Source organism: Malurus melanocephalus, unplaced genomic scaffold (genome assembly GCF_030028575.1).
Source record: "Malurus melanocephalus ecotype Western Australia unplaced genomic scaffold, MMel_1.1 scaffold_355, whole genome shotgun sequence".
NCBI classification, from domain to species: domain Eukaryota; kingdom Metazoa; phylum Chordata; class Aves; order Passeriformes; family Maluridae; genus Malurus; species Malurus melanocephalus.
This window is the reverse complement of record NW_026623587.1, coordinates 443786-470630: the sequence shown is the minus strand read 5'-3', so window position 1 is coordinate 470630 and position 26845 is coordinate 443786. Positions and strand designations below refer to the sequence as shown.

General features: G+C 54.6%; 1 protein-coding gene across 1 annotated transcript in view; it reads right to left on the bottom strand.

Annotated features, from left to right (window-relative positions):
- Positions 1-26839, bottom strand: part of ARRDC1 (arrestin domain containing 1) — a 35523-nt gene extending 8684 nt beyond the window's left edge. The window contains exons 1-2 of the mRNA XM_057378337.1: positions 26693-26839; positions 9227-9337 (exon numbers count right to left, since the gene is read on the bottom strand). Of these exons, the coding sequence (XP_057234320.1) occupies positions 9227-9337; positions 26693-26810 (229 nt within the window). The 5' untranslated portion in view covers positions 26811-26839. The remainder of the gene's footprint in view (positions 1-9226; positions 9338-26692) is intronic.
- Between the last annotated feature and the right edge of the window lie 6 nt (positions 26840-26845).

The window sequence follows — 26845 nt, the reverse complement described above, 5'->3', positions numbered from 1 at the left end:
CAAATAATAATCCAGGACATTTATTGTGCTAATTTCATTTGCAAGTGAGCTTTTCAGCAGCTGGTGGCAGCAGGCAGAGATGAGCTGATTTCCAGCCATGGTGGGACCCACAGCCACCCCAACACCTGGGAAGAGCTGCCCCTTCCCACACTGCTCCCAAAGCAGAGGCTTTGCCAAACCAGCCCCAGCCTGGGCAGGGCACAGMGGGTCAGCAGGAGTTCAGCACTGCTCCAGGGGGCTACTGGACCCCTCCAACAGGGCTCAGGGAGCTCCACTGTGAGGGGACAGGGCTGTGCCAGCCACGCTGAGCCGGCACCTCCCCGTTCCCAGAAGCAGGAACAAAGGCCCCAGTGTCCTCGGCTGCAAAAAAGCTTTTCCTGAGGTTTACGTGCAGCTAAAAATACCTTGGGAGAGTCATTAGGAGGCAGAGGCAGCTTGCTTAGCAGGGTTCTGCTGTGGGGCTGTACCTGCAGCAGCCTTTGCCCCTGATAGGAGCTGAGCCAGCAGAGATTGGCCGCCCCCGCACGGCCTTGGGAAACTTCCGCTRAAAATTCCTGGAGGGAGAGAAACTGCTGCCCCAGACAGCCCAGGGAAATACCAAATCCAGACAGCAGGAGCAGCAACAGCACACTAACAGTGCAGAAGGACTTTGGAGGTTTCCCTGAATCCAGGGGAGACCTGTCCAGTCTCCCCCATTCATGGCTCAGATGCTCCCCTTGTTCCACACTGGGGCTGGGGTTGTTCACCCACACCACTGGATGTGGAGGAACCTTGGAACAAACTCATCGTTTACAGACAGGAAATGCCATGATCCAGAGGGCTGGTGCCAGGTCTCTGGATCCCCTGGTGATGCCAGGTTGCCATTCAGAGAGAGCTTGCCAGGCTGAAGGGGTTGGGCCTGTGAGAACTTCGGGAAGTTTGATACGGTCAAATGCAAGGTCCTGCAGCTGGGTCAGGGCAATCCTGAGCAAAAACACAGGCTGGGCAGAGAAYKGATGGAGAGGAGCCTTGAGGAGAAGAATCTGGGRATGCTGGGGGATGAGAAGCTCAACCCCACCCCAACGTGTCCCAACCACATGTGSTGGGCTGAGCCCCAGCGTGGGCAGCAGGGGAGGGGAGGGGGGGATTCTGTCCCTGTGCTCAGGTCAGACCCCACCTGCAGAGCTGCCCCAGCCCTGGGGAACAGCACAGGGAGGACCTGGAGCTGCTGAAAAGAGTCCAGGGAAGGCTCCAGAGATGCTCCAAGGGCTGGAGCCCCTCTGCTCTGGAGCTGAGAGAGCTGGGGAAGCTCATCTGGAGAGGAGAAGGCTCCAGGGAGAGCTCAGAGCCCCTTGCAGGGCCTAAAGGGGCTCCAGGAGAGCTGGAGAGGGACTGGGGACAAGGGATGGAGGGACAGGACACAGGGAATGGCTTCCCACTGCCAGAGGGCAGGGATGGATGGGATATTGGGAAGGAATTGTTCCCTGGGAGGGTGGGSAGGCCCTKGCACAGGGTGCCCAGAGAAGCTGTGGCTGCCCCTGGATCCCTGGCAGTGYCCAAGGCCAGGCTGGACATTGGGGCTGGGAGYRRCCTGGGACAGTGGGAGGTGTCYTTGCTCATGGCAGGAGTGGAACAAGGTGACCTTTGAGGTCCTTTCTCACCCAAACAAAGGTTTCCCTGCCCCCACTGCTGCTCCACATGGGAAAACTCACACCCTCACACCCATGTGGGAGTGAAATGAGCATACATCTGTATTTACATTGGTTAACAAATTATCCAAGTCACCACAGATGCTGAAAGTGTTCAGGCTCTTGTCTAAACAGTGCAGCCTCCTTGGCTGATGCTGCCAGGCCCCTGCCCAGAGGGACACAGCCAGAGGACATCACCAGCCCTTCAAAGCCATCATCCCTCCAGACCGAGGAGAAGCTGCCTGCCCACCCCCTGCCTTGTCTGCAGCTGGCCAGGGGCTGGGAAAGGTCCTCCAGCAGCCTCTGCCTGGAGCAAGAGCAGGGCTGGGCTGGAGCTCAGGAGGAGCCAGCCCCACGGGAACAAGGACACAGCCCTACCTGCTGTYCCACCCACCTTCCCAGGGCTGTCTGGCAGCTTTCTGTACAAACAGCACAGTCTGACAGAACCGGCAGGGCCAGACTGCCTGGGCTGCACGTTTCACCCAGTGCCACTGCAGGGACACCAGCCAAATCCTCTTCCCAGGCTGGCTGCTCCAGCACCTCCTCTGGAAGCCACAGGCGGTCACAGGTGGTCACAGCCAACTCTCCACAAAGGTCACAGCCACCACAACAAAGCCAGCTCCTCCGGGATGGCACAAGGGAGCTGACAGTGCCTTGGTCACCCATACAGAGACACAGCAGCTCAGATGAGCCTTTACTCCTCTCCTGTGAAGCTGACCCTGCAATGCCCTGGGACGGCCTGTCCAGATGTGTGACACACAGCTGGCTGTGGGCYAGGAGCCACAGCGTGTGGCACAACACACACCTCTGCATCACCAGGCTTCACTCACAGCTACACAGGGCAAAAGAGGTGAATATTCCATGGATCACCCCTYCATCCCCCAAAGAGGAGGATAGTATTACCTCCAAAATCACGACCAGGAACCTGGAAGGTGTCCCAGGCACAGGAGACAGGGAGTGGCCAAATCAGGGCTCCTGCCCCAACCTCTGTCYCTCCCCACAGTCCCTGCCAAGCACGGGGCAGTGGCTCTGCTCCCTCCTGCTGCACACACGGGTGCTAGAACRGGAACAGGCTGCACCTTTGGAGTGCACAGATTTTTTGGTTCTTCTTGTAAAGGAACAGCAGGCCAGACCATATGGCAATTTCTCCCCAGCCACTTAAAGAGTGATGCATTAACTGTGTTGGCCAACTCAAGGAGCAYRCAAAAGGTACCTGGTGCCTGCTGCKCCCTGTGCCATCACTTGTAGCAATATGGTCTTTTTTCCTGCTGCCTAAAATCAGCCCTGGGGAGGGCGAGCTCCTGCAAAGGGGATTCTGGTGTTGCTGATGCACAGCACTCTCCTCTCAAGGCTCTTCAGGCAGAGAGGAGGGAAGCAGCAGGTTTGTGTTTTCCCCTTTGGGATGGAGAAATAGGCAGGCTGAGCTCTGCACTGAGCCACAGGAGCCCAAGGCCCCAGCTACAGGCAGAGATGTCACTCTCACTGCAGTGCCAGCAGCCAGAACCTGCTCAGTCCTGTCCTCCCCTCTCTCCTCATCCACTTTTGCAGCCAAAAAACTGAGTATTAAATGTAAGAAAGAGGCTAGAGCTCTTTAACTCTCAGGAGCTCTTAGAGCTGTCAGAAGGGGAGCATTAACTCTGTGCCAGGGCACTTGAGGTGATGCTGAGCCACTGCAGCTTCAGCACAGGAYTCAACTCAGCCTCTGGTGAATGGAGTAAATACAGGGGATTACAAAACACAACAAAGGAGGGGAAACGCACACATTTGCTCATGCCACCAGCAGCCACAGGTGCCTCAGAGGGAGCAGCCAAGAGCCAGAAGAGCACCCTGCCAGGCAGCACAGCCGAAGCTGCTGGGAAAGCCTCAGTGTTCAGCTCCAGGGAGAGCGCTCCTGCTCTGCACAGCAGCGATGGAGCACAGCCCCAGCAGGCTCTGTGCTCCCTTCTGAGGCAGCAACTCACTCACTGCAGCTTTGCATCCACACAAACACACGGCAGGAACAGCCTCCAGCACGRGAAATGCTGCTGAGATCAACCTTTCTGTAACGCAGGAGGTGCAGCAGAGAGCCCAGTGCTGAGGGAAGGGCTCCACTGCTCACAAATCTCTGTGACAACTGTTTCCAGAGACATTCTCAATGAATTAGCAGGATCTGGCAGTATGGCAATGCTGCAGAAACACCCAGAGGATTAACTGGTCCACTGAGGCAAGAAATTGGGAAGTGCTGAGGAAGCGGCTGTGACCCAAGGCAACTGCAGATCCTTCCGTGTGGTTTTCCTGGGCTGAGCCTGGCAGCACAGCCTGGCCAGGAGCTGGCACCAGCACATTCTTAATGGYTCACCACTCCCTATGGGCACTGTCCTGCTCTCACCTGAGCAGGGGCTGTCCAGCAGCATCACCTGCTGCTCTGAGACCTCCTGCTCGCACAGAACAAGCTGCACAAGTCGCACAATCCTGCTTAGTAAGGTCACTAAGATYTTTTAATTCAGCTGAGAGCCAGAATTGTTACTCTGTGCCAACTGCTGGCCATGAAGGTGTTGTGCCAGGCCGGCARAGAACCACCCCAGGGAAGAGGTGATGCACAGCTGCCCCTTTTTAGCTCTTTGTGCAAGAAATCTGCCAGCAGAGGAAGCGTGTGGAGCTGCCAGGAAATCCCTGCAGCGCCTTCAAGCTAAGTAACAAGCTGCCAGAAGAAAGGTCAGCTGGAAATTACAGCCAGCTCCCTGCACGAGTTCAACTCAGGTACAAGGAGGGAATRAAAAGAACAAAAGTCTACCTTTGCAGGCACAACCCTTCCACAAGGCAAGAGCTGTGAGTGCAGCTGGAGATGCAGGGAAGGGACAGCCCCATGGGGGTACAGGCACATGATGGACCTGCTCTTCTCTGGCTGAACAAGGGCAGWGCCACAGCAGGGAGGGGGAGAGGAGCAGGAGGCTCCACAGAGCTGAATCACTCCATTATATCGGATCAAGAGAAGCATCTCTGTGTCCCAGAGCAGTGGGTACAAGTGGTGCCATTCTGTGCTCACTGCCACTTGATCCCCTGTGCTGCTGACACCTACAGAAACCCAGCAGCCCCCACCCCTCTGGCATTTCTTTGCAAAAAGAAAAAYCAACACCAGCCAGCAATCAAAGTCCAAGTGGGAAAAGTAAATACCYTCTTAGCCTCCCCTCCAAGAGGCAAATGACGAGTCCCCCTGGGAGCCCCCYGTGGGCTGAGTGACCTCTGTGGCACAGCAGCACTCTCCAGCAAACAGAGCAGAGAGAGGCTCCAGAGCAGCTGGCACACTCCACACTTCCCAGCAGCTTTTATGTAAAGAGCCCGAGTTCATTAAAGCATTGGCCTGTGTGTGATTGCCAAGGCTACGGCACAATCCCCTGCTCCTCACGGCTGCATGCTCCTCCAAGCCCTGCTCAGCCCCACAAGAGCCTTTCCTGGAGCACAAAGGATGCCCTGCTCGAGTGGGGACAGCCCCGAGGGGAGCAGGGTCCTCTGCAGCAACATCCAGGTCCTCATCCAGCAACATCCACCTCCACAGCCTGGATACTGTTCCAAGGCAGGGTGAGAAGGGAAAGAGCCTTAAATAAGTTCCAAAGTGGGCATCTGGGTTATTTGAGGGCCGTCCTCCTTGCTCATGCAATGTACAGCCTTAAGAAAAATCCCAAAGCCCTGTGTAATACAAGCAGCGGCTGATGCCACAGAGGACAAGCTGCCCCCTCACTGATTTCAATTCATAGGTGTGTGGGAGGAGAAGTGTGGAGTCACTCTTGGAGGCTTAAAGAGCAATCTGAGCCTCGGCAGTTTTGCAAACCTCCTCTCCCCTTCCCCCCACGTGTCCTCAAAGAGCACTGATCAGTGTTTTGTAAAGTTGCTGCTCAGGATGTGGGAAGGGAGAGAGYGAGGCAGGCTGTTTTTCAGGCTGAGCCTGACTCCCTGCACCACCTCCACAGGTGCCAGTGCTGYGGTGGCACCACTGGAGCAGAGCCACTCACCAAGGATGGGCAAGAGAGAGCCCTGTTTGCTGTGTGGCCTTGGGGACACCTGGCATTCTTCCAAGCCAATGCTGWCAGACTGGATGAGCTGAGGATGGGGTCAGAGGACAGCCTGGCATCACCCTTTTCCCCAGGGCACACCCTGGCTGCCCGTTTCCCCCAAGCAGGGACATGCTGATCCTCACCTTTTTCTTTTACTGCATTTGTCCAAAGAGAAGAGGTTACTGCATCACTGTAGTGGAGGGAAGGCAGGAACAGAGGAGTGTGCTGTGGCAGAAACAAATTCCTCCTCTTCCTCCATTCATGTTCAGGCAGTGCTACCCCCTGTGTGGATATGTCTCCTCTGGGGGCATGGCAGGAAGGCCGCCCACAGCCCTGCCCTCCCTTCTGCTGTTTGCTTTTTGGTGGGAGCAGGTGAGGTGGGCACAGCCTGGAGGAATAGGCACGGATTCACCCTGGGGGCAGTTTTCCATGGTTCTTACACACGTGCAGGACCATACCAGCTGCCATCACAGTGACCTTTGCTCCTGGTGCTGTCACTGGTGGCTGCTGGTGCTGGCCAGGGAAGGAGCTGTGTGCTGGCAGCGTGGGCCAGTGGCCAGGCTGGCCTCACACTCCTTCAGGAGTTCTTGCTTGGAAATGCTTCCAACTCCCTTAACTCACCCTCATCTGGGCTCCTTCCTGCCATCACCATCAGCGACCTCATCATCCCGTGCCCCAAGAGCCAGGAGTCCAGCCTGCCTCAGTTTCCCCTCCCAGCYGGCTGTCAGCCCTGCAGGGAGGCACCCAGGGAACACCCACATGGGACACTCCGTCTGTCTGGAACTCCTTCATGCTCTCTTCAGGAAAGGCCAGGACAGCTGAGAGCTATTCCTGGAAAGCCTAAAAACACCACGGCTGAGTCAGCGCCGAGGCTCTGCCTGCACAAGGCCATGGCAGAGCTCCCCCAGCACAGCCCTGCCACYRCCTCAGTGCAGGGCTGAGCTGTGCCAGGACACTGCCCTGCCACCACCAGGACACTGCCCTGCCACCACCTCAGTGCAGGGCWSAGCTGTGCCAGGACACTGCCCRGCCAGCAGCCCCTYRCAGGACACAGACAGACAGACAGACAGGCAGACAGGCACCGGCAGAGGCAGGGACATGGAAAAGCAGCCCAGCTCCCTCTGCTCCGCCAGCCCAGACATGCATCAATGTCACAGTGAGGGCTGTGACAGCAGACAGCTCTCTGTGTCCCCGTGCCGCAGGCTGGAGCGCTGCCARCCCCCAGGGCTTTTGTTCCACATCCCTGCAAGCCAGCACAGCAAATGCAAGGGTCAGCTGCAAAGCCATCTCTGCTGGTGGACTCGGGCCCAAAGGCACCATGGACACTGTCCCTTCCATCTCCATCCTCCCAGGGGCCTGGCCGTGCTGCCTGAGGGCAGACAAAAAATACACCTGCAAGCCCAGAACAGCAATTCCTGTGCTTGGAGGGCAAATCCTCACAAGCACTCCCCTGGGCCACAACCCCACACACAGGGGCTGCCCACCTTCTCCCCATCTGCTTCCCCACAGCTGGGAATCKGGCTGAGAGCTCCCAGCAGTTGTGTCCACGTAACTTTTTGGACACAAAAAGCTGAAGAGCCGAGGTCAGCGACTGTGAGTGCCCAGCACACTGCTCCAGAGCAACTGCAGGTAGCTGGGGCTGGGCTTGCCTCAGAATCTCACTGCAGCCCTGCAAGGCAGGACAGGAATGACAGCACAACACACCTCAGCTTCTGATCACACAACTACAGAGACAGATTTTCCCTCCAATTCATTACACCTCAGCTAAGTCACACGCTGCTGTTTCTTGCCTCAGCTGCCTGGAGCTGTGGCAGCTCTGGGAGACATCAGCTGGCCCCTTCAGTCCCACTCACAGCCCAGGCACGTGGCTCTGTGACCAGCTCCAGCACAGAGCCAGCAGCCCAGCCCTGCTGCCACCCCAGGCACCCGCTCAGGGCTGGCAGAGCCTGTGATACCAGTGGGTGACAGAAAACAGCAATGCCCTGGAGGTGCACAGGAGCCTGGGTCCCAGAACACCAAGAGCCAAAAGACCAGGGCTTCTACAAATACTTCAAGAACTGGGAATACCAAATTTTGGCCTTCTTTGGATGTCAGGCCTTCAAAGGGCACACTTCAGCACATCTTCCATCCTTGTCAGTTCCTAGTTACCAAGGGGATGGCTMCCAAGGCCAGCCTTACAAGGACTGCCAAAGCAGCTCTCAAAGTCTTCCAGAGGCAGCAAACCCAACACACAGCACACCCTCCTCTTCCCACTCCACCCTCCTGCCTGGCTTTTGCCACTGCTCACCTTGACCAGGACAAATTAACCACAATATCACAGCTCTTCCTTGAATCATTAAATAGTAGAAACAAAAGTTGGAAGGAGCGTTTTTCAGTGCAGTTGCAGGTTTAAAGCTCTTCACAAGCCCACACTCACTCACAGCCTACAGCTCCCAACTCAAAGCCCAGGGGTTTGCAGCACCTTACAGTGCCTCTGTGATTGGACCCCCCAGCATTCACAGCTGGGCTCTCTGTGCTCTGCACATCCAGAATCGGGCAGGAACCTTTCCCATTGCCCTCCAAGGCAGTTTATCTCTGACTGCAGYCCCCAGGCCATGAGCCAAGAGCCAGTCAGCCAACTGTCTCCCTTGGCAGGGACCTGAGAGCAAGCAGCACTCTCACCAGTTGCTGTGAGGATGAGCTCAGTCTCCCCTCGATGCTAAAAGCTCTGCTTGGAAATTCGCTGAGCTAGCAGAAACTGCCATTTCAGTTTTACCCATTTCCTGTTGTTAGATAAAACTGTATCAGAGGGCTGAGATCCTGTATCAGGGGGCTGAGATCCTGCTACCCTGGGCTTTTGTCATGTTCCCTTTACAGCCACTGCCTTCAGCAGGTGAATACTGGCACATCTTGACTTTACCAGGAGCCAGGGCACAGCATGAATTATTTGTGCTAAGGCTGACCTATTTAATAGCAGAAAGACAGCATTCACTCAGGCCCAGATCCCCCAGAGGCTGCTGGTGTCACTTTACCCACAGGACAATACAACCCCATCGCTATCTCTGTCCATCTCACCGGGAGCAGGAGTGACTGTCCTAGGCGGGTCCTGCCATRCTCCCAGGACTTTTCCTGGAGCACAAGTGACACCTCCATGTCCCTCTCAGAGCAAACCACTGGCTCCTGCTGATGAGCTTTGATCAGTGTTTAGTGACCACCATGAACAATACCCGCAGGCAGCGGAGCAGGGTGAACCCACAGAGCCTGGAGACAGGAGAGCAGGCACTGCTGGCAGCCCTGCTTCAGGCAGCCCGGGGCCAGAGGATGCCAGCAGGGTTTGCAGAGTGGCTGCCAAGTTCTGCTCAGGATCATTCTCTGCACGGCTCCTGCTAAGCTCTTAGAGTCTCCAACACTAGTTCCCATCCTCTTGTGCACAGGTCAAGGCAGCCTGTGAGGGGCATTTCACACCGAGGGGATGCTGAAGTCTTGGTGACACATTTCTGTAAAGCATCTCAGAGCCACAGGTCTCCACCAGGCCTCCRTGGGCCGTACCTTTGTCTGCCAGGGACAGCGTGCTGTTGAAGTACTGCTCCTCCACAGTCCATGCTGTGTCGTTGATCTTGYTGGACACCCCACAGGATCCAATGCAGCTCACCTTGATGGCTGTGGAGAGACAGGACACACATCAGCATGGGGAGAAAGCAAAAYCTCAGGTCCAGGCTTGCTGTAAGTACTGTGCTGTGCAGGAGCAGTGCCTCCAGAAAACACACACATGGTGGGAAAATGGAGCAAAGGAATCAGGTCATGCTTTCATTCCAAAAGCATGTTTTCCAGCATTCCCAGCACTATTGCACACTCCCTGCTATCCCCGTGCTATTCCCTGATACAATCACCTTTGAAGTCCTCGAGCTGGCTTCCCTGCACTGTGAAAGCCCTTTTCCGCAGGGATTCCAACTTCCTGACACATAAACCTCTCTAGTTTTCCCCCAAATGAAGCAGTGTTCCCTCCCAAAACATGCACCAGCTTTGGCATTGTGGCTGGAGTGCCCTGGSTGTCCCTGGACAGACAGGGATGAGCAGCCAAGGGCTCAGCTGCCTCCCACCCCACAGGGAGCCAGCCCGAGTGCCCCACTGTCCCTGGGAGGAGGGACACATTTGTCACTGCCCTTTACCCAGCTGAACAGGGGGTACAGCCTGGTTTGAAGCAGCAGCAGAGAGTTGGACCACCCAGTACAGCCTGGACAAGCTCAAGTTCACAGCACTGCTGCTCTCAGAGGACATTCCCAATCCCTGGGAGCCTGCTCAAGAATCCTGGGTTCAGTCTCAACTGCAAAGCTTTGCAGCAAAAGCACTTTGCCCATTAACATTTGTCCTGCATCAGGATCTCCAAAATATTGATACACACGTCGCTTCCCAGCAGCCAAACAGTTCCAAGGGAGTGGCTTCCTCCTCTGCTAGAGACACAGCAAAGCCACACAGCCAGAGGTGCCATCCRACCCTCCCAAAAGCAAGGACAGTCATTTGAGCTGTGTTTGTGCCTTGCCTGGAGAAAGTCACCCCAGAGCTCAGCCTGCAGTGAGGCTCAAAAGAGCTAAGTGGCTCTTCGAGGAGCTCCCCACAGACATTTTCAGTTAGGCTTGGCCAGTACTCAGCAGGTTGAAATTAGATTCTGATGTCGACACTGGACCTCAGGGACAGGCAGACGTGACAGACCGGCCTTGCTGCATGGCAGGAGATGATCTGCAGTGCTACCCCCACGCAGGGAGGACATAGCAGACCTGTCGTGGCACAAACAGAGCTTTCAGGGCTGCCCCAGCCTCAGCATCTCCCACCCCAAATCCCATCAGATTCTGCAAGAGCTTTAAAGAAGCCTGCACAACTCCCTTACCCCACTTGTCAGGTGAGTAGTTCTGCGGGCAGGAAGGTGACAGGATCCACCAGAGAGAATTTTTCCCTGTTTGACCCATCTGCTGCCCTGTACTCCAGCTGCATCCACAGGAAGCATCTCCCTGGGAAGCAGGTGGCTGGTTTGCCTTGGCCTCGAGCTCTCCCCCTCCCATCCACAAGTGTTCTCAGCCCTGTTGATATCATCACTTCCACCCACCTACCCAAACACGGAGAGCTGCAAGTTGTGCTGCTTGCATCCACCTCAAACAGCTCTCCAGAGCACCTGCCTGGCCAGTGTGACCTTGCCTTTCACACTGACTCAAGACAGGGCGGAAAGAACCCCAAATCCAGCCCTTTCTGCCAGGGGAACACACAACTCTTACCCCAGTCCCAGTGAGGGGATGCTTTGCTACATGCAGCCAGGTAGAATGAGCTCCTCAAGATTCAAAGTCTGCAATCCCACGAGGAAGAGCAGCCTCCCCCCATCAGATGTCCTACCATGCCCTCACAGCTGATCAGGACCRTGAGATGAAGAGCCCATTGCAGTCTGAGTGTTGTTCTACACTCAAGGACAAAGGATGAGCAGCTCCAGACGCCAACTCTCATTAAGCAAACATCGACAGAGGAGCGATGCTGACACATCACTGGCTTGTTTGTGTCTGTGATGTGCTTCGGCATTTCCAAGGCAGGGGAAGAACAGGATGGTGAGCCTGGGATGGGAACACCTCACCACAGCACAGAGCACACCTGAGCAGACACAGGTGCCCTCCTGAGGTGAACCATCACAGCAAACTCTCCCCACCCTCACAGGTGACATCTAAAACTCTCTTTTGCCAGATGGCAGAGCCGAAGCCATGGAGGGCTCTCAGCATCAGGAGCAGGGAGTGGTTTTAGCAGSTTGGCATCCTGTGTACCCACACACCAGCTCTCATGCTCCCACCTTGGACACACTGCCACATCTCTGGGCTCACAACAAACCTGTCCTGCTCTGAGTTAGCCCCCATTACGTAGATGGATCCATCAAATCCACCAGACTCACCCGCTCCATTCCCACATTTTCACACAGGAGATGCGAGCAAGCAAAAACCCAACTGAGACTGGGGAATGTTCCCATCCTTGTGAACACTGAATCCTGAACATCCTTGAATGTTCAGGAGCAGCAGCCCCTGAGCAGGCTCCCCCTCAGCCCTCCTGCAGCACAGGAGTTTATAGATCACCACCATCTGTTGTGACGCCCAGATAAGGGGCCGCCAGGCTCTAATTGCAGCCCGCTGCTGCACTGCGGTGCCGAGGCTCTCCTGTTCCAGGGAGGCAGGTGGGTGGAAGGCTCAGGAACACACACTGGCCCAGCTCCCTTCCCACGGCATGCAGACTCAGCCAGCAGAGGCGGTGGGTTTGCAGTCTGACGCTCAGAGCCAGCCCCTGGCTGGTGGGCCCTGCTGCCACGGTTAGCGTTAGGGTTAAAGTCAGACGGCGTCCAAAAATCCCTCTATGGCTTGCTAAGGAGTTTTCCAGCACAGAAGCTGTCAGCTGACATCCCAAACTGGCATGGCCACAGCCCAGCAGGAACAGTCCCTGGAGGGAGAACTCAGGGGTTCCAAGGGATTCCAGTCCTTCATCCCCACCAAGGGCAGCCCTCCCAGGCACATTCCCTGACCATCACATGCCATTCCAGCCCCAAAGGACAGAAAGCAGCATTTCAAGCTGCCAAGTTGAAAGGAATTTCACTCTCTCCTTCCTTCTACGCTCCCCAAAATGCTCAGTGTTCTATCACCAGGCACACCAAGTCACCAGACGTAGGATGAGCCCTGGAGTGTTCAGGGGGCAGAGATTTGTTGTGGAGCATCTCCTCCAACCTGCTCCAGATGCATGAGCTCCCCCCACCTCACTGAGGGGGAAATGGGTGGACAACAGCTCTGAGCTATWGCCCCACAGCTGACAGTGGGGCTGTGGCTGCATACAGGGATTCCATATCCCACCTCATCCCCCAGGACGGAGGAGCCAGCACATCCCCAGGCCCCCACAGGGTGGGTGATGCTGGGGGCAGCAGCTTCAGGACAACCAGAGAGTCCCCTGATTCCATCCCCAGAGCAGGAAAGYCTGGCAGCTACAGGGCCAGGTTATTTGGGTGGTTTCAGAATTGCCTGGTTTGACAGATCAAACCATTTATCTCACTCCTAATCAGGTTTTGGAGCAGTGAATCATGAAATCAGCCGCTCCATGAGTATCCCATGGGCAGAGGGAGATACTGGGGACTTGCCTGGCTCTCTCTTGTCCAGGCTCCTGTCCACCAGCAGGAGGAGGGACARGGGGGTGTGACAGGGACAGCTCAGGCACATGGCTCTGGGGCAGCTGGAAGCTAAAAACAGCATTGTCAGGACAGACCTGGCAAAACCAACACTATCAGAGCTGCTGCAATGAAGCCATCTGAGCACAGAGCTTGTCAGCCTGCCTGTCAGGAAGCAAAATGCACAGTCTGGGCCTTTCCAAGGAAATCTTAGAACTGCCAAGCTGTGGATAAAGAAAATAAAAAGAGTTTCTGCATCAGAATAGGCCAGTTCCAGTTGTTAGAAACCCATTAAAAACGCCTCTGGAATCCAGTGCTACCAGTGGCCCCAGTCACCTCCCTCCTGTTCCCTGTTTACCCAGGCCAATTTGAATAAACACAGGAAAAAAAAACAAAGTCCAAAAACTGTGCAGGGAGTGGAAGGGGGAGGCAAAGAGCAGCAAGCAGGGAAGCAATGAATGATGAAGCCATGCAGAAGGCAAGAGCCCTTCACCCCTGCAGTCCCTCAGGGACTCGGGGAAGTGGGCAGCTCCGCATCCAGCCAGACACATCTTTAACAACACGCTGCAGCATGCGCCAAATGCTGGAAATAAAAGRAGACAGCTCAGCCATATCCATCTCTGCACAAAGTAAAAATAGAGATGCCAGGAGCTGGGCACGTCTGCGTTCTTCCAAGGTGATTTAAGGAGAGCAGCCATACATTTCAAACTGTTTTTTCTCCTGACCCAGTGAGCTGCCCTCCTCAGGGAAGTTGGTGTGGCATCTCGGGCATGAGGAAAGCACGGGACACACATCCCTTCCTCTGCCAGGGGCAGGCTGTGTGTGCACATCYCTGCTTCCAAAATCCAGCCACGTGCTGAGCAGCAAGAGGCTCAATGGCCACCCTGCTTTACTCAGCCCCAGTCCCAAGCCAATGCCTTCAAGTACCACCTATGTCATACACCTGCCCCAACAGGTATGGGCAGAGGGGAAGGGAAGGAGCTGCTGTATCTTCGTTGGTTTGGGTTTTTTAGGCTGGACAGAGGAAGCAGCAAAACCAATTCAGAGAATCACCAAATACCCTGAGTTGGAAGGGACCCCATCAATCCCACCCCTGTCCCTGCTCAGCACCCCCAACAACCCCACCCTGTCCATCCCTGGCAGCGCTGTCCAAACGTTCCTGGAGCTCTGGCAGCCTCGGGGCTGGGACCATTCCCTGGGGAGCCTGGGCAGTGCCAGCACCCTCTGGGGGAAAAATCTTTTGCTGATATCCAGCCTRAGCCTCTCCTGACACAACCTGACACAGTTGGAGGTGGAGGCTGTTGCACTTGGCAGAGCTCAGGTGGGACAAACAGACCAACCCAGCATTCCCTGTCCTCTGCAAGGGYGGACGAAGAGCTGGCAGCCGAGCTCTGAAGTGCCACTTACAAACAGCCCTGGGACTTTGCCAGCTGAAGCTTACCCAGGTCAGCACGTGGCCCCAGCCATGTCTGCTGGACCCAGAGGCTCCAGCCGTCCCTGCTGTAGGGAAGGAGGGGCCCAGCCCTACACACGTGGGGTGAGATGGATGGCAGAGCCACTGCGTGCCTGCAGTGATCTCACAAGGGTCCAGGGCAAGCTTTAATAACAGAATCAGAGGGCACCCCGGGACTGAGATACCCTCTGGAAAACTCGTGCACGCCTGGGTGCAGCTAACAAGGGAGCAGGGTAAGAAAAAGTGCTGTGGGAGTTGTGGGAGTCAAGTGAGTCTGCATCAAAGAAGTCTTCATTTCATGGAAAGCAGCCAGGGGAAGTCAGAGGCCCCTTCCCTCATCCCTCTCCATCAGAATTGTGGCACACAGCAATCACCACGTTTCAACTGATTCCCTCAAGCTGCCCTCTGAGCACCCAGAGTTGCTGGGACTCAGAGCATCCGTGAGTTGGGAATGAGCCATTTTCCATCCCAGGAGCCATAAACAGCCCTGGGAGAAGGGGTGATGGATCTCCCGAGTCCCAACCCCACCCCAAAGCATAGCAGTAGGGACCTGTCCTTRACTGTCACAGTAGCAGCAGGAGGTCACCTCAACACACAGTACCACAATTCCACCTCTGGGCTCAACAAAGATCACAAGTTTGGGTTTGCCCCTCCAGCCCTGTAAATCTCCACCCTGGATCTGCATGAAGATAAGTGGTTTGAGGTTACCCACACTGCCAGCAAAGCAAGACCTGATAGTGCTGGGAAAGTGGCAATCCTGGGAGAGAGCAAGATCCACAGGCAGAGCAAGTTACTCTCAGTTTGTGGAGACTGGGTAATTCCTAGAAAAGTTCCATGCAAAATGGACACTGAGGAAGCTGAGGCAGCAAAGAGGGGCAGGATGATGTTTTTCTACATTGCCTTTACACAGAAACACACCCATAGAGCTTCGGAGAGAAGCTCTGGGCTCACTTCAGGGCTGAGCAGGAAGGCTGGAAACTCACAAGACACACAACTCCCTGGTGCATGAATATATTGAGACAYTACTAATTAAACCAACAGCTTCTAATTAAATCTCAGCTGTCCCCATCCTTCTGGGTCCATCCTGTCAGTTCTTGAGACACGAATAGTCTTGAGCATTTCACAAGGCAGTGAGGCAAGAGCAGAGCTTACACCAAGTGCTGGAGGCAGCAGCGAGTTTGGCACAAGGTTAAGGATTTTCTGGGGAGATTTTTATCATCTTCCTTCCCAGGAGCCCAGCACAGGGGCAWGAAAGGAGTCTGGCCTCTAATGTGGAAGGAGAAGAGTTGTCTAGAAGAGTTGTCTCTGCTTTCCATCTCAACTCCAATGCAAGCCTGTAGCCGGGCCCTGGGAGGTGACTTGTCTGGAGCTGACACRCAGGGAGCAGCATCTCTCACAGCACCAGCAGCCTGCAGCTCAGGGAGGRCTTGGCTGCTGCTCACCACGACCCAGGGGGACATCCCACCTCCCACAGCCTGCCAGCCATCACCCAGCTCACAGSCAGCCCAGCTCTCTGCTCGGAGGCTGCAGACAGGCTCCCAGTGACATTCGGAGTTGTTGCTCTGACCCCTCTCTGCCCCGTGCCTATGGCAGTGCATGAACCCAGCTGCAGCCCCTCTGCAGTGGCACAAGTTTTAGCATCATTTAGCCCCCAGAAGCAAGAACAAGCTTTGCCATCAGCCATTCCTTCCCCAGGCTGGCACTTGCCCCTCTGCACCCTGCAAAGGGCTGGAGCAGCCAAACCCCTCACAGCAATGCAGGGGACAGTACCTCCCTTGCTGACCTTCCAGTGAGCTGATTCCSAGGGCAGCAGGGCCAGCCCTGCAAACCCAAGCTCAGCAAATGCCATCCCAAGAGCCAGCAGTGCCTGTTGCCCTGCCTGTACATGTCCAGTGCCAGGCTGAGACAGGAAGACCCACCTGGATGTCCCACACAACGTGCAGGAAGCCCAGACCCACCAAGAGCAGCCCCACACTGTAGGAAGGCTAGAGCAACCCCTCAAGACTGCTGGGAAAACTCCACCTGTAGCAACCCCTGGGGAGTGACAGCCCTGCCACAGGGGCAAAGTGACCCACAACCATTATTTGTTTGTTTTAGCCACAGTCCAGCCCAGAATAAGGAGGGGCAGGTAGTATGGCTAAGGCAGTGTAAACACGAGGATGTTCTCATTCCAGCAATGCAGAAATCTCCAAAAGGAGGCTAGGCAGGTGTGTGCCTGCAGAAAAGGAGGAGAACAAATCTTGTCGGAGTCCTTTCTCAGGCAGGCTAATCCTTTCCCCTCTGCAAGCACTTTCTTCCATCAGGCTGAGAACAACACAGAAACCTACATTTTCCAGCTCCTCCCCAAAACCAGGGGTCACTGTTCATCCTAAGAGAAGAAAGCAAACTCTTGGGGTCCTGTTTAGAAAAAAACTCCTGTTCAAACTGAAGGTTTTTCTCCCTTGTGGAGCAGACAGGTTTATTTATAGCATCACAGTGTTTTATCAGCATGCTGGCTGCCCTCGGAGGAAGGGGGTCATCTCAAACATCTGGAATTAAATCCTCAGCTGAGTACATKTAACAAGCCTGGCTCTGCACATGTYGGGCTGCAGGGGGAAAACTCACCAGTGAACAAGGCCACACGGGCTGCGGGAGAGGGATGAACACGTGCCACAAAGTCTGTGCCTTAGATCTGCCAGAGGCAGCTCCTTAGCAACAGGCRTGGAACACCACAGCAGCTGCACACAGGGCCTGACTGAGGGGTTTCACCCCATCCAACCACGATCCCGTTGTGCTACTGCTGCCACAACCACCTCACCGCTCTCCAAATATACTCCAGAAAGGATTGCCCCAGAATCCCCTTTCTCCAAAACTGCTCAAAACCATGACAAGTTTGAGGTTTTTAAAGTGTCAGACCCAGTAGGTCCCAGTGCTAAGCCACACAGACTGGGAAGAGGTGAGGAGGAGTGGGCTTGCTCAGCCCGAGATCCCACAAGGGCAGAGGTGGTTGTACCATGACAGGCAGGCAGAGCAGAGTCTGTGGACATGGCCTGGCAGTGGCTACAGAGGAAGCAGGGAAGGAGAAAGCTCAGACCAGTTTTGGGAGCCCAAAACTCTCCCCCCATCCTAAACATCCAGCAGAGCTGCTCCTTCAGTGCCTGCTGCCCTGCAAGRGACAGGGGTTGGTGATGTCCTGGGGTTGTCCTGCAAGGACAACAACGATGCTCCACCCCAGCACTCTGAGGGACCATCCTCTTCCTCCCAGGCCAGGCTGGCAGACACAATCACCCCAGAGTGCTGAGAACAGACAAGATCAAACAGCAGTGAGAAACTATTTGGCAGAGAGAGGCAGATCTCACAGCTCCCCAGGAATATCTCCATGCCAGCCACCCACCTGAGCCACACTGCCAGCACTCACAGCCTCCTCCTCCTCTCCCCACATCCATCCCTCCAAGTATTGGAGAGGAAAAGCAGAGAGGTTGCAGGGGAGCAGAAGGCTGGAGGAGAGATGGAGGCAGCATTTTATGTGGAGCTTCAATCGCTCTGGGGTGTGAAGCCAAATTTCAATCTCAAAAAGCTTCTCTCTTTTCTGCTGTTCTGGACAGAAATTCGGAGGGGGAAACTGTGGCCTGTTTGGAGACTGRAGTGCCTGCCCTCCTCCTCCACCTACATTTGAGGCTCACTTCTGTTCACCCCACTCACGAGGAAGAAGCCTCTCTTGTTCTTAGATGGGATGGACTGGAATGGGATCAAACTCCAGGTAGGGCCTGCAGCTCCGAGCCTGGCACAGGAATATCTCATATTTAGGATCTCAGCAGAGTCAAGAAGAGTTTTACTCATGATCCCCTACACAGGACAGATTTCTTTTAATAAATTTAATGTGGATTTAATTTACTGCATCCTTCTCAGGGGACYTGAGTAACAAGCTGGATTTTGCGAGGCCTGAATTTAAGTAAGCTATGATCTTCAAAGCAAAACAAGGCTGTACATACATAAGCAGTMAGGGCATCTTAATCTTCAGCATTTGGCCCCTAGAGCAGTCCTGTGGGAAGGGAATGCAAGTCCCAGATGCCCAGCATGCAGCCAGACAAGTGGAACAGAATCAGCAGCTCACCCTGGCTCRCAGGAATGCTGATGGATGCCAGGACCTGCCAGCATTCAACACTTCAGTTAGCCAGGGACCACAGCCACCCTTCCTCAGGCTGAGCAKTGCTAACACACAAGTGAAGAATCTCTTTTTTTATAGCTTGCCCAAAGTGAAATAGGTTTCCACCCAGCATTTAACACTACTTTAGGCCAGAGGAGCTAAGATATTCTGGTACAATTGGCTGTCTAAAAAAGGAAGAACTGGGCAAGGAACCCCACCACAACGGACCACACAGTGCTGCAGGTCCCAGGGGGAATGTGCTGGGTGCTGGTGTAAGAAAACACCCCTTCAAACTCATTWACAAACTCAATTGTTCTTTCCCAGCAAGTGCAAAGCCTGGCACCTTCTCCCACCTCGCCGGCTGAACAAGCTGCGATTCCCGTGGAAAAGGAGCAGCCAGGGAGRCTGAGCTCTCTGATGTCCTGGGAACACACCTCTGTCCTGGGAACACAGCCCTGTGCGCGACCACCGCCAGCTCTGCTGCACTCTTCCCACACCCTGGAGCAGGTTTGACGAGCTCTTTCCCCAGACAGCCCCTGTGCCCCCGCCGCAGGAGCATCACCCTCCACGCTGGGTGTAAAAGCCACTGCAGGAGATAAACAGCCGACTGATCAGGTTTCCCTACTCACCACAAAGAGGTTGATTCACCAGAGCCTACTCCCTTTTCAGACTCTTTCTAAATAAAGGCTTCAAAGACTTCTGGAAATTCATGCTTAACAGGCTTACTGTAATACCAGAGCACCAGGGCTTCTGTGGGCCAGACTCTGCTGTGGGACTGAGTCACACACATTTTCTTCTGAGGCTCTGATACCCTTTTCTAAGAGGTAAGGCTGCAAGTCCTGTTGGCTGGTGCCCATTTTGGCAGACCCTCACTGCCACCCACGACATAGCTGGACACAGCTCTCCCTGCCTCAGCAACAGCCAGCCCTGCAGATGTAAAATTCAGGAGAGATGACACTCCTCCATCCCCTCCTGGGGCTCAAGAGATGCTCCTGAGCACAAATTCCCCAGTACCCACTCTCCAGAGGACGAGCAGCATATGCAAAGTTAGCCCAGCATCTGGTGGGACTGGAAAAGGTTGGACACCCCTGGGACTGGAAGGACTCAGCACAGACAATGTTGTCACACCCCTGTGTCCTGCATGAGGATGGCAGGAGGACTAGAACAAAACACCCAGGGCTGCTCAGCCATCCTGGGAACAGGAGTTTTGGCATGAGGGGTTGGAGCCCACATACAGGAAGAGGAGATGGGAGCATGGAGACAGACAGGAAAATGGAGACACAACCAGGCAGAATCACACTGAGGGTCCATCCTCCTGCCAGTCCAGGCACTGAACTCGCAACTCAGCACACAGAACTGCTGAGACACCTCCAAATGATTTAATGCTGCTGCAGCTCCCAAGCACAAGCCTGGAGCCAGCTCCCCTCCTCCTAGAACGGGAAGTTTCAAGTGCTTTTTCCTGAAAAGCCTTTTTTACAAGCWGTAAAGCGAGCCTGCATTTAGTGCCTCCTCATCCTGGCTGGGTACCAGCACAGGCAGGTTCTCCTTGGGGAGGCAGGAAGGCACAGCATGGGAAGGGAGATGCCAGCCTAATCTGCTCCCTGCTGAAGATCCCAGCATGGGATGGGAGATGCCAGCCTCACCTGCTCCCTGCTGAAGATCCCAGCATGGGATGGGAGATCCTAGCTTCACCTGCTCCCTGCTGAAGATTCTACATGTCACGCTGAGCTCTCATGCACTGCTTTCACACGTCTCAGTTGTCAAGAAATCTTCCAACCCCAGCATCTTCAGAGAAAACAGCCAGAATCCACTTCACTAAGCATAAGAGCTGCTCCTGTGATTTTCTTTGATGCCATTCAATGCAAGCAGCTGGATTCTCTATTTATAGCAAGATCATCAGTTTGGAAAGATGACTTATGTTCTTGTTATTACCAGAGCACCAGATAATAACAAATCCTTGCTGTGCTGGGAGTCCTACAAGTAGGTAAGACAATGCTCACGGTCAGGCTGGGCTCCTCAGAGATCCAAGCAGACAGAAAAGGAACATTTGGGACTGAGCTGAACCCCTGGCACTGGCATTCAGTCCCTTACTGACATTCCCCATCAAGAAGGCACCAAGTCCTACTGACACACTGAGCTTTCCTCCCTTCTGAGCCAGTTTTAGCCCATTCTTATTGCAGGRAGCATTTGGGATTCAGGAGGGTGTGCTTGGGAGGGATGAACAGTGAACTGCTGCAGCATTGTTACCTCTGCTCTGAGCTGCCTGAGCCAGAACAACTGACAGAGAACACAGTGCCATCAGCGAGAACAAAGGAGTGGAAGTCATAAGCATTAGTGCTCCAGAAATGATTCATGCTTCTTGGAAGCAGCTCTTGCTACGGATATCTGACAAACTCTATTTTTTAATGAACATTAAGGTGCTCAGAGATCAGGGTGTTTTTAAACTAGGTCTCCAAATAATTCCAGGTTGGCATTAGCTTGCYACCCTCATCTTGTCAAGGGGGTCAAACATAGCTCCATACTTGCTTTCAGACACCCCATATCCTCTCACTGCCATCATCCAGCATCTCAAGGTCCCAGTGCACCTGCAGGAGTTTGCTCAAGCCGTGCAATTCAAACCCATGGCACTGGCCACCCCTCRGTATTGCACACAGCAATACCCAGCCACAGGTGCCCACTTTTGGGTAAAAAGCCTCTACCCACAAACTCACCCACAGCAAAACACCTCAYTCCCACCTGACATGTGCACCCCATCACCTACTTTTAATTTGCCACTACAGAGAGTGGGGAATGCAGAGTTGCTGTTTAACAGCCACCACAAACAGACAGAAGCCTGATAATCTTTGTGGCATAAATCCATTTCACCTCTGTTTCGGATCCTGGACACAACCCAGGGACTCTGAGCACACAGAGGCACAACTGTGCACAAGGCAAAAATCCGCTGACTGGCAACAGTCTGGTCCTTTACTCATTTTCTCCGCTCCTAAGCAGTCTGCATTTCTCCATGAGAGATTTGAAGAGTGACAGATTTTAAGAGCAGAACAAAGAGGCAATTAACTTCCACAGCAATTCCTGTTCCCCCACTCCAGAGGTCACACCAGTAGCCTAAAGGCTGTACGTTGGATATCTCAGCAATCAGCCCTCAAGAAAACAGGCACCAAACCAAAGCCCAGCCCCTGACACATTTGTCAGGCTATTTCAGGAGTAGCTGCCCTGAGCAGGAGAAGGAAAAGACCTTTCCCAATACCTGGCAGAGCACCTTTCTCTATGCTTTGGCACAGATCAGGCCTGYAGCAGCCTCACAGCACAGCCCAACCACTCCACTCCTGGAGCTTCACTCCAGGAGCTGAGCAGCTCCTATCCAGACAGCAGAGGATGATCCACATGTCCATCCTCCTCTTACTGGTCATGAGAGATCTGGCAAGGCTTCACCAAGTTAAATGACAGCATCTGTGTGTCTCCTACACACCTACTCCTTCCCTGGGGATGACTTKCAGCACAAAGTATTCTGCAACACTGCTCAAGTGGAGCACACCCATCCGTGCACCTCCCTGGCTGCTCCTCCTCTCCCAACACAGCCAGGAGTAGGGAGCTGCCTCGGGAGGAGAGGGATGGAAACCCACAGGCTTCTTCCTCCCAGTCAGGGAGCCTCCTGGCCGCCTACCTGAAAGACAAGCTACATCTCTGACAGCTCTGCACTGCTCCAGGGAAGGAATAAGCTCACACCCCATTTGTCACACTTGGAAGCAAATCAGACAGACAGAACTCCACTCCRCTTGTCCTCCCATTTTGTTAAACAAGGGATGGGAGGCCGTGGCATGTCTCCTCGCCAAGCAAAGCAGCAAATAGTTTTTCAGCTGAGCACGAGCAGTGTGCAGGCGGGGGGAGCGGCCGAGAGCGGCTCACTGCAGCGACAAGAGACACAAGCCCATCTCATGATTAGTTATTGACTCCAGAGGAGTTGGAGCTCCAGCAGCAAGCCAGCCAGGAGAGCAAAAATCCCTCTTTTGTTCCCCAGCCTCAGACAGACTTGGCCACACAGCTCCCTGCTGTCTCGCTTCACACAATGAGAAAAGAAAGTTAATCCAGCTCCCCTACAGCAGGAGCCATCCAGCCTGCGGGAGCGATGCTGTGGAGCCATCCGTGAGCATTCCTGTGCAGCAGRGCCAGCCTCGCCTCTCCCTGGCACCCACCACTGCTGGTGGATACCAGACAGCTCAAGAACCTCATGGGACATTGCCAGGATCACCAGGGACAGCGATGGAGCTGCTCCTGCCTTCCAAACCTCGGGGCCTTGCTCAGATCCACAGGCCATGCTGCCTCCCCACACTGTACCCAAAAGAGGGACCAGCCATGGGGTGCCTGCTGCCCCAGTGGTGTGCAGGTGACTTCAGCTGCCAGCACAGGGATCTCAAATCCTYCTTTACAGACAAACTTTTGACTCAGGATAGAGCCAGACCACWATGCAGGGACTGAATCCACCTTTTCCTGAGCACTTTCCCAAGCCATAGCCTTCCTGCAGGAACAATGTTTTCCACTATATCAGAGGTCAAGTGGTAGGAGAATTGTGGCCAACAGAGTCCTTTAGTGTCATCCCTTCCCCTCAGGAAGGGCACAGGTTACACACAGATCAGAACCACCAAATCCAAATTTCTCCCCACTGCCCTTCTAGGGAAGAGAAGTTACCCTTTAGTTTGGACACATGGCTCAGGATTCCAGTGTCCTCCCCTGCATCCCCCTTCACCACTAGCTTTCTCTATTCTCCACATGAGAAGTAAGAATATTTATGACATTTAAGAGCAGGGAAAGAAATTATGATTCATGGGCTTTCTGCTCTGCAGAAACAGGAATTATGTAGTTGTATTTCTAGAACATGAACAGACACAGGTACTCGTGTCTGGAGTTTTGTAGTTCAAGGGAGTGATTTTAAAGTCAAGTCATCCCTGCATAAACCCGGACAGCCAAATAACAGAGTGGAGAACAGCAAAGTGCTGAAATCTGTTCCGGAAAGCACTTGCTGTTTCTTTACTCTGGGTGACCTGGCAGAGAGGGCTGTTATTTTAACATTACGCTKGTTGAAGCCTCGCTGAACGGCAGGCAGTGGGACCGAAATAATCCACATGGCCCCTGGAAGCCACAGAATTGAGAGGAAAGTGCTCCAGCATCCCCAGGCAGCACAAGCCTTTGTTCCCGCACGCTCCCGCCAGCAACCAGGACTGCCTGCCCTGCTCCAAATGAGCTGGCTTCCCTCCTCCCTCCCCCCAAATTAACTCCATCTCCAGCTGTCCCTGCGCAAGCTTCCTGTAAGATTAATTATTCTTTGTACACACACGTTTGATGATTTACCCAGCAAGTCAGGCACAATGATTAGGAATTCTCCGTTTCCATCAGCACTCTCCCCTGAGGCTCGGAAGTTTTCTGGGTAGGTCCTTCACCCTGGCACRGGCACAGGAAGAAGTGTGGCTCCTCAGAAGTTCCACATAGGTCACCCAAGGACCAGTCAGTATTTGTTATGCTGCTGCAAGGTCAGCTGAAGATGATGTTCTCCTGAACAGCCCTCATTGCTCCTCAGCAGAGCTGGCAGGGATACCAGCATAAGTGGGAACATTTATGATCCCATAAGGTATGTCCTCAGCTATGCTRTCCTATGACCCAAGATTTCTCGAGTGTTTAGCAAGGCACAAGGAGCTCTGTTTGCACTGTCACCTTCAGAAGGTGTAATTTCCAAGAGACATAAGTAACCGTGTGAAGAGTCACCTACAGGCTGGTTCCGCCTGTGATCTCACACACCACAGCACYGAGAAGTCACCGCGCCGGACTCGCCCAGCTCAGGAAATGGAAAGCACCAAACCTTGGCGCTGTGGGCCAGACCTGCCAGGGGTGAAGACTTTGTGTCTTCTCCTGGGAGCAGTTTGTTAGTCTGGAAAGCCACAGTTGGCCCCAGAAGGMGTGTGTACATGTGGGGGTATATACAATGTAAAACAAGTTGATGCCACCAGCTCTCCCCGCACCTCAGCAGGAAGCCAGAGCATGTCAGGTTGTCTGATMCCTCCACTGCTGAGCCCACAGAGCTCAACAGGGCTCAGTAGGCCCTTTAAGGTCTCTTTCACCTGCTGCTACACCAAAAAGGATGTTTCAGCAGCTACATGAGCCTCTTTCTCTGAGGGTGAGACATTTCCTTCATACAGAAAGAAGAGGGTGCCCGAGAGATCCCCAGGCAAGTGTGGAGGGTTTAAACACCAGAGACCACAGGACACAGTGCAGGAGGGAGAACACACAGCAAAGAGCCACTTTGTACTTGGCAGAAGTTGGTTTCACATCCAAATGTGACTTAACTAGGTGAGTTCAGACACCTGTAATGGAAAGTTTCTGCCCCAGCTTGTGAAGCCCTATACAGGAAACTCAGCCTGACAGAGCTGCTCAGGTGACCTCAGCACAGCAGAAGAAACAAMCACACAGAGCCCACCTCAGATTTTGGCTCAATACCTCTACCAGCTTTCCTAGAGTTCAGCTGCCCCAGCTCTCACCAAAATCCCTGCACTAGTGCCAAACACCAGATCCCACAGCAAAACCCCTCCTGAGTTCAGGACTTGTACTTGTAGTACACACCCCGATGATTCTCAGAATCAAAACAGAAAGRAGGCAGGAAGAAGATCTAGAACAAAGGGACCCCTTCCTCCTCCGCTACAACACCAGGAAGTAAAGAAGAGCTGGTGTAGAGCAGAACCTGTCAGGTCGTCTCCACATGGGAGTTAGAGAGGCAGCAGAAAGGTGTAGCCATGGCCAGCTGGCAGCACAAGGGGCCAGCACAACCAAACCCTACAAGGCCAAACTCTTGTCCCTCCCAAGAAGCACCTTCRGGAATGAATGGAAGTCAATGGGATGGGCTGAGGAGGGAAGTCAGCCAGACTTCATTRAGAACATATTTGCTAGAAGAAGTGCATCTGGGAGTACTCTCCAAGCAGATAAATGCTGGATCTGCAACTGTTTTGCTCTGACAGGAGTTAAACAGGATACAAGTTTGCACTTGTCCTAGATACTTYTTTTTCCAGCAGAAGCTTCCAAAAAGCTATTACAGACAACTGGGAGAGGTGCTCTCAAAAGCAAGRCACAGGCAAGCATAGGCATCACCATCCAGGCTGACGGCTCTTGAACAGAGATTTCACATTTTACATTACTCGATCTTTTTTCCCTCTCCAATAATTTGTTACAAAGGAAGCAGCATGCACACGCGAGAAGCAAGCAAGACCTCAGGGAAAACAGCAAATCGGTTCACATTTCCACMGCACTGAGCACGAAGCTGACTTGCAAATGCGAATGACTTCTCTAAGGCGGGGGAGGAAGCTCCCAGTTTGGATGATCCGAGCCCAGCACCTAATTTCCCTGCATTCCAGCCCTATCCCTCTGTCCTGACGGACTGCACCAGCCACGAGCATGGCCTCAGCCTCACATGGAGTAACATCTAACCGCAACACCTCCTGCTCCAGATCGCTGCTGCCCAGCGGGCAGTCTCTCCCCTGGCACACACAGCCTGGACATATCCCAGACTAGTGCAGCCACAACTCAAACACCCAAGTTCATTTGAGACGTTACAGCACGGCTGCTCGCTGCGGACGGTGCCGGCGTGCCGGTAGCAGTGTGGGTGGGTACCGCTCCTGCCAGGACACAGCATCGCCCTCCTCCTCCCTCCTGCCGGGGCAGGGCTGCTGCCCACCGGGGACGGCATCGCCCACCTTCTCCCATCACCCTAACACATTCGGGCTCCGTCCGACCCACGAATAGCAGGCTYGGCGGTGGAGGGCGATGCCGGCACCCAGGGAAGCCGCAGGGCTCCGGGAAAGCAGAACGAGACGGCCGAGCTCCTCCACCACCTCCCGCTGCCACCCTGGGCACCCGCCAGCTCCGCAGGCTGCTGTGGCACAGCCCCGCGCTGGGTTCTTTTGGGAAGAGGGTGGGAATGGGACATTGCTTATTTATGGGATAGGGACAAAAAGTAAGAGGAGGAAGCGGAGGAGGAAATAATCCAGCAGGTTGTTCCCATCAGCCCCTCCCGGGCCGCCGCATGGCAGCCGGGGCAGCAGCGATGGGGCACCCCCGGAGCCGCCGGTCCACAGAGACGGGGAAGGGAACCCGGCTGCTCCCCGGCACCATCCCCACGGGGCCCCGCGGGCCAGGGCACTCCGTGAACCCCCCCCGAGATACCCGCACCGCCGTGTGGCCCCGCGGGCTGCGGGCACGGCAGGGCACGGCAGGCCGCGGGCTCACCTCGGTACTGCAGCGAGCCCGAGAGCCGCACGGTGACGGTGCCGGCCAGCGGCTCGCCGGGGCTGTAGACGACGCGGCTGTCGCCCAGGCGGATCTCGAAGAGCTGCACCTTCCCCATGGCCGCGCCGGCCCGGCCGCTGCGCAGCGCTCCGC